The following is a 6,051-nucleotide window of genomic DNA, read 5'->3' on the forward strand; positions in this document are numbered from 1 at the left end:
ATTACTTACGGTTTAGGGTTTAGAGTTAGACGAACAGTTAAAAGATCTACTATGAAAAGATGTTAAGATGTTGTGAAGTGCTACAGCTAGAGAAGAGGCAAAGGGGTTTTGTCCACTACATGCAGTATTATGTAGACGTGGGTCTGTAGATTTCTTGTACCCACAAATATAGGTATTGACCAATAAAGACGAGATTATAACCCGGTGGTTCTGATCTCCGTGCACCTCTAGACCGAGGTGTGCGGGGATTGGACATGACTAGAGAATGTGAGGTAGAGAGAGAGAGAGAGAGAGAGAGAGAGAGAGAGAGAGAGAGAGAGAGAGAGAGAGAGAGAGAGAGAGATAAGACGAAGAATGCCAATAGAATATTAAATTTGTTGTCCAGGTTATAAGATTTTTATTCTCATTATGAGTAGTGACGAGGATGTGGGACCGTCCAACCGAAACACCTATCTCTCAACGAGGGTCTTATGTCCTTGTAATCAATGCAAGCATGCTGTGCGACGGACAAGACGTGTTTCTTTGTAGCACGTTCGCGAATTTGGCGAGTTTGATCCATCTATTATAGATCGAGTTGTTGCCAATTATAACTCGTCGGACTCTGACGCTGGCCAACAAGTAGCAATCTTGCAACCCAATAGACGTGTTCGTAGGCGCTTTGGTCAAGCAGCATATGTGAGGCCACAAGATGTAGCCTCTGACAGCTCGGGGGATGATCATGCAGAGCACATTCCCAACGAGGCAATGTTTGAGCCCGAGATTGATGAAATGATCGAGACGATCATGGATTCAGAAAGGCTTATCTATGATGATATGAAAAGTGAAGCCGATACGCCATTGTATAATGGAGCACGTGTCTAGATTGAAAGCACTCCTGGTTCTTCTCAACATGCAGGCAAAGTTTGGATGGAGTGACACTAGCGTCACAGCGCTTTTCAGGTGATCTATTACAATTAGTTTACTTTAATAAAACTCTAAATGTATAATGATCTGATAGATTTTTACACGACTGTATCGTATTTTTATGTTGTGTAGATTGCTTAAAGAGCACATACTACCAGCTGACAATGTGATGCCAGATTCCCGAGATGAAGCAAGAAAGATTTTGCGAAACTTGGGGATGGATTACAATTCTATCCACGCTTGTCCTAATGATTGTATTCTTTTCAGAGGGGAATACATAGACATGGAGAAGTGTCCGAAATGTGATTCCGAAAGATATCGAGTAGATCTCCACAAGACAAAAATTCCACAAAAGGTTTTGCGACATTTTCCTCTGCTTCCTCGCATCAAGCATTTCTTCGAATGTAAGTCCATGGCCGCCCTAGCATCATGGCATGAGGAGAATAAATCTTCGGATGGTGTGCTATGAATTCCTGCAGATTGCGCAGCCTGGAAACATATAGATGGAACATGGTCGGATTTTGCCTGGGAAGCTTGAAATTTGCGCTTAGGCCTGTCTATGGATGGCGTAAATCCATTTGGTCAAAGACCAACATCTTACAGTGTATGGCCCGTTGTCATCGTCAACTACAACATTCCCCCGTGGTTGACTATGAAGAAGGGGCACCTATGGCTAAGCTTGATTGTGCCAGGGCGATATAAAGTGGAGAATATGGATGTGTATCTTCGTCCACTATTGGAAGAGCTACAACAATTGTGGATTGGCATAGAGGTGGTGGATATGAGCCGACACACAGGACGACGGAATGCTTTGATCAGAGGCATTCTAATGTGGACCATGCATGACTATCCCGGGCTAACAGAATGCTCAGGTGATCTATTGATACTCCTCACTCAGACACTGTAAATCTTGTTTTTTCCCATAGTTGATCTATTATCATGTGTATACATGCAGGGCTTCAAACAAGCGGATACAGAGCATGTGTCACATGTGGACGTAGACTGAATGCACATAGGGTGCCCTCACTGAAGAAGAAAATCTACGAAGGTCATCAAGCGTATCTTCCAGAGAATCATGTGTTACACGACGGATTTTTGGGAAGAGAGCCACCAAGGATGTCTGCACAAGCATGGTTAGAGCAGAAGGAGATGTGCGATGACGGATTGCCTCCAGGGATGAAGAGACTATCTCTATGGTACGAGTTACCATACTAGCCCCAACTCATGATCAATCACTTGCTCGATCCAATGCACATATTCAAGAATGTGGGTAATCTACTATGGGACCATCTGACCGGCAAGAAAGATACTTTGGGAGCCAGAGTTGACCTTAGAAATGTGGATCGTATGGAGAAATATTGGCCGCAAATAGCATCTGATGGATCGATAAAACTCCCTAAAGCACCATGGATTTTCACAGGAGCCCAAGAACGCAAAGTAAAAGAGACCATTCGATCTTTGCGGACCCCCACTGGCGTAATGCACTCGCTCCGAACGTGTTTTACTAAAGAAGGAAAGCTTACCGGTTTGAAGTCACACGATTGGCATAAAATGTGTCAGGTACGTTCATAGTGGACTTTAATATCATTGCATAAAATGTGGACTTTAATATCATTGCTGCACATACTTTACAGTTTATTTTATCGGTTTCCATTGAGGGATGTTTGTCTCTCGACATCCGTAACACAATCTACAAACTTGCAAAGCTGGTGCAATGGATCTCACAAAAGGAGATCAACGTAGACTCCATACCATTCGCCAAACTAAATGCTGCGGAGCTTGTGTGCATGTTTGAGAAACATTTTCCTACTACCATGCTAACCATTCAGGTGCATCTTCTTGTTCACATAGTTGATGAGGTGGAAATAGCTGGCACAGTTCATTCCAGATGGATGTTCTTCTTAGAACGTTTCATGAAAACGCTTAAGGGATATGTGCGTCAAAAGGCACATCCGGAGGGTAGCATGGCAGAAAGTTGGTTGGTATCAAAGTCCCTAGTGTACATTGGAGAGTGGCTAGATGGATTTGATAAAGCCCGGGACACTCTATGGCGAACCATAGATGATGAGCGCATATCTGGGCTTGTCATGTGCAATCTCGGTGTTGAGAAGAAGATGACGGAAGATCTAGAGGCTAAAATCAACCGATTTTGCATGCTTCACAATCTAGTGATGCAAAAGTGGATTTCACAATATGAGGATGCAAAGCAAGAGCGACAAAGGGCACGAATCGAGTGGAGACGGGGAAGACGACCACCGATGCACTATCCGACGGGTCTGGAGAGCCTACCAACATTCATGAGCTTAAGATGGTTGCACAACCAATTGAAAAGCGCACAACAATATGGTGATGAAGTGACTGAGGAAGAGTGGGAGTACTCTCGGGGTTGGGCGACCAAGGTAAGTTTGCAATGTACGACTAGCTAGTGACTTTATTTCTAAACGTTTGAACGGCCACTCATAATCTTTGTTCGTTGTAGTATAAGTCATACACAGTAGCATGGTGTAAAGGTCGACATTTTAGGGTGGAACGGATCGACAAAAAACGTTTTACTCAAGATTGTGGAATCATGGCAAGATTTGAACAGTCTAGTCGACGACGTTCCTTTGATGCAGATCCTGTGGTGGCGGAACTCACTTACTTCGGCACGCTACAAGATATTTTGAGGATCGATTACAGAGGATTTTTTGTCGACTTGTTCGACGTGCAATGGTTCAAGATAATCATGGAGGGTCGCAACGCTACTGTGCGTAGAGGAGAGCCTGGTTTTCTTGAGGTGGATTCTAATAAGAAATGGACTGACCTAAGAGACACTTTCGTACTACCCAAGCATTGTGAACAAGTAAGTATGCAAATAGTTAACATCCCCCTTTTACAAGTTATGTGCTTGAAAGCTCTCATGTAAGTTATGTGGCTCTGGCAGGTAATATTTCATCCTACAAAGTCTACATCAAACTGGTGGTACGTCATAGAGGTAGCCCCTCGTAGTGCAAGGACGTATGAAGGCTACCATGTGCCAATCACAACGGCATCAATGGAGGAGATCAGAGAAGATGCTCAATCAGAAGCCGCTGCGGTGGTGCCAGACGAGCATCAAGATGCTACTACTCTATATGGGGTGCATGCAGAGGAGCTACAAAATGAAACAGAGGATATGTGTTTAAACGGAGAGCTCTATATAGATATAGGAAGTTATGCTGAGTTATGCGAGGATGAGAGAGAGATCTCTTAAAGCCACAAATATTGTATTTGAACAATTTTGCTCTTTGTTGTAAAAGCTCTAGCTCTCTAAGTACCTTCCATGGTGTATAACGCTCTTTTCTACTCCCGCTCACATCTTTTGATTGAAAATTCTGAGTTTTCTACTTGCCTCTTCTATCACTCAATTCATTGCGTCATTGTATTTATATGCGTCATTACGTCATTGTATTTAATGGTCTTTGCGTCATTGTCTACTCTATTCATTCAATATTAAGTTTAAATATTCGTGTGTTTAATGCAGGTATGGATGATGAGGAGTTTCTTTCTTCTTTGTCACCGCAACAGAGACAGTGGTACGTGGAGCGTCATCGCTCTGGCGCATCATCGCGCGTTCCTACTCCATCCGCATCTCCCTCTCTTTCGGAGCATTCGGCGCGCTCCGAAGCTTCGGTGTCGACGAGACGATCTTCACACTCGTCTAGACACCGGCGCTCTAGTGGTGGCGGTGGCGGTTGTTGTGGGGATTCCGTCGCCGATGCCTCCACACCGCCTCGTGTTCGACGAGGCTCTTTACCCTCCCCTTCTTTTCCCACCCCCACACCAGCCACAGCATCGCCATCTACGCCAGGTTTTGCGCGGCTGACTGTTCCTAGCAGCTACACACCTCTACCTACTCCACCAGGAGCCACCCCACTCAACACTCCTCGCTTCGGGGCCCAGACGCCGGTGGAGACACCTGACGTCCGTACCCCCATCGACACGCCGCTAGAGACCCCTGCCGGGACACCCAGGTTCACGCGTCACCGGCCAGAGGGCTTGCCTTACTCCGTCGACTTCAACAACGGCATCATCATGGATGATGACGGCAAGAAGGTGATCTCGCGCATGCGTGGTCTTTGCTCTCAGCTGTTTAGACACTACATACTAAACAAATGGAGTGAAGTACCAAGTGATTTAAAAGCCAGAGTCATCAGCATACTTCATGATGAGTTTCCCGTTCCAACACGGGATCAGCGCTTCAATGAAGACCTGATGAAGATTCGAATGCGAGAATACTGCAAACACAAGCGTTCCGAAGTGCAAAAAGCAATCAAGCATGGGTGGAACAGGCCAGATTGGCTGGCCAAAGAAGATTGGAAGAATGCGAAGAAAGCAGCGCGCGAGAATCCCGACAAGTGGAAGCAACAAAAGGATGCAGCCAGAGCGCGAGTAGAGGCAGGGAGCTCGCACCACTTGGGGAGCGGTGGATGGGCATCATTTGAGGCCGATTTTGTAATTGTTTTCGCATTGCTCTTTATGTTCGATAGTTTAGGGTTTATGAGTTTTTTAATTCTAACATAATGAAATCTTTGTATGTTTTGACAGTGATCGATGACAGGACGTGATCCCACATCGTACGAGCGCGAGTACGCAGGCAGGAAGGGCTTAAACGCCCTGATGGACATTCTCAGTTCTCGCAGCGGCATGGTTAGTATTAGGGTTTACTCTTTTCTATTTTTTGTATTGTTTTATAAATGTCGTTATATGTTTATACTTACTGAAAGCTGTCTTATTGTCTTTTTTTGCAGAATCCGACAGATACGCCGCTTGGACGCGATGAGACGTCTGACTAGACGACGTCAGTTTAGCCGTAGCTAGATAGCATTAGTTTAGAGTTTCTCATAGCTTATGTATCATGAGACGGATTTTATACGTCTTTTTGAACCATGTATATTATTACATTTGTCACCGCAGTTCATTTTGCCAATCAATTCTTTATGCCTATGATGTTGTACAATTGCCATTATTACATTTGCCTATGATGTGCACAATTGTCAATTTTACGCTTGTCAATTTTGCAAACAATGCGTCTTGTGGGTGACTATTTTGGGTCTATTATCTACCCTTGCACTTTTTTTAAAAAGTGAATCAAGTACAATATGGTTGATGGGTGGCAGGGCATTCAAT

General features: G+C 44.6%; 1 protein-coding gene across 1 annotated transcript; it reads left to right on the forward strand.

Annotated features, from left to right (window-relative positions):
- The first annotated feature begins 2,230 nt into the window (after nucleotides 1-2,230).
- LOC147455682 (uncharacterized) lies at nucleotides 2,231-5,849 on the forward strand. The gene is made up of 3 exons (XM_086515308.1): nucleotides 2,231-5,376; nucleotides 5,470-5,571; nucleotides 5,673-5,849. The coding sequence occupies exons 1-2, from the start codon at nucleotides 4,312-4,314 to the stop codon at nucleotides 5,470-5,472; spliced, it is 1,068 nt and encodes a 355-aa protein (XP_086371434.1). The 5' UTR covers nucleotides 2,231-4,311; the 3' UTR covers nucleotides 5,473-5,571; nucleotides 5,673-5,849.
- Nucleotides 5,850-6,051: the final 202 nt, after the last annotated feature.

Source organism: Adiantum capillus-veneris, chromosome 6 (assembly GCF_014529385.1).
Source record: "Adiantum capillus-veneris isolate H3 chromosome 6, ASM1452938v2, whole genome shotgun sequence".
In the NCBI taxonomy this organism is placed as follows: Eukaryota; Viridiplantae; Streptophyta; class Polypodiopsida; order Polypodiales; family Pteridaceae; genus Adiantum; species Adiantum capillus-veneris.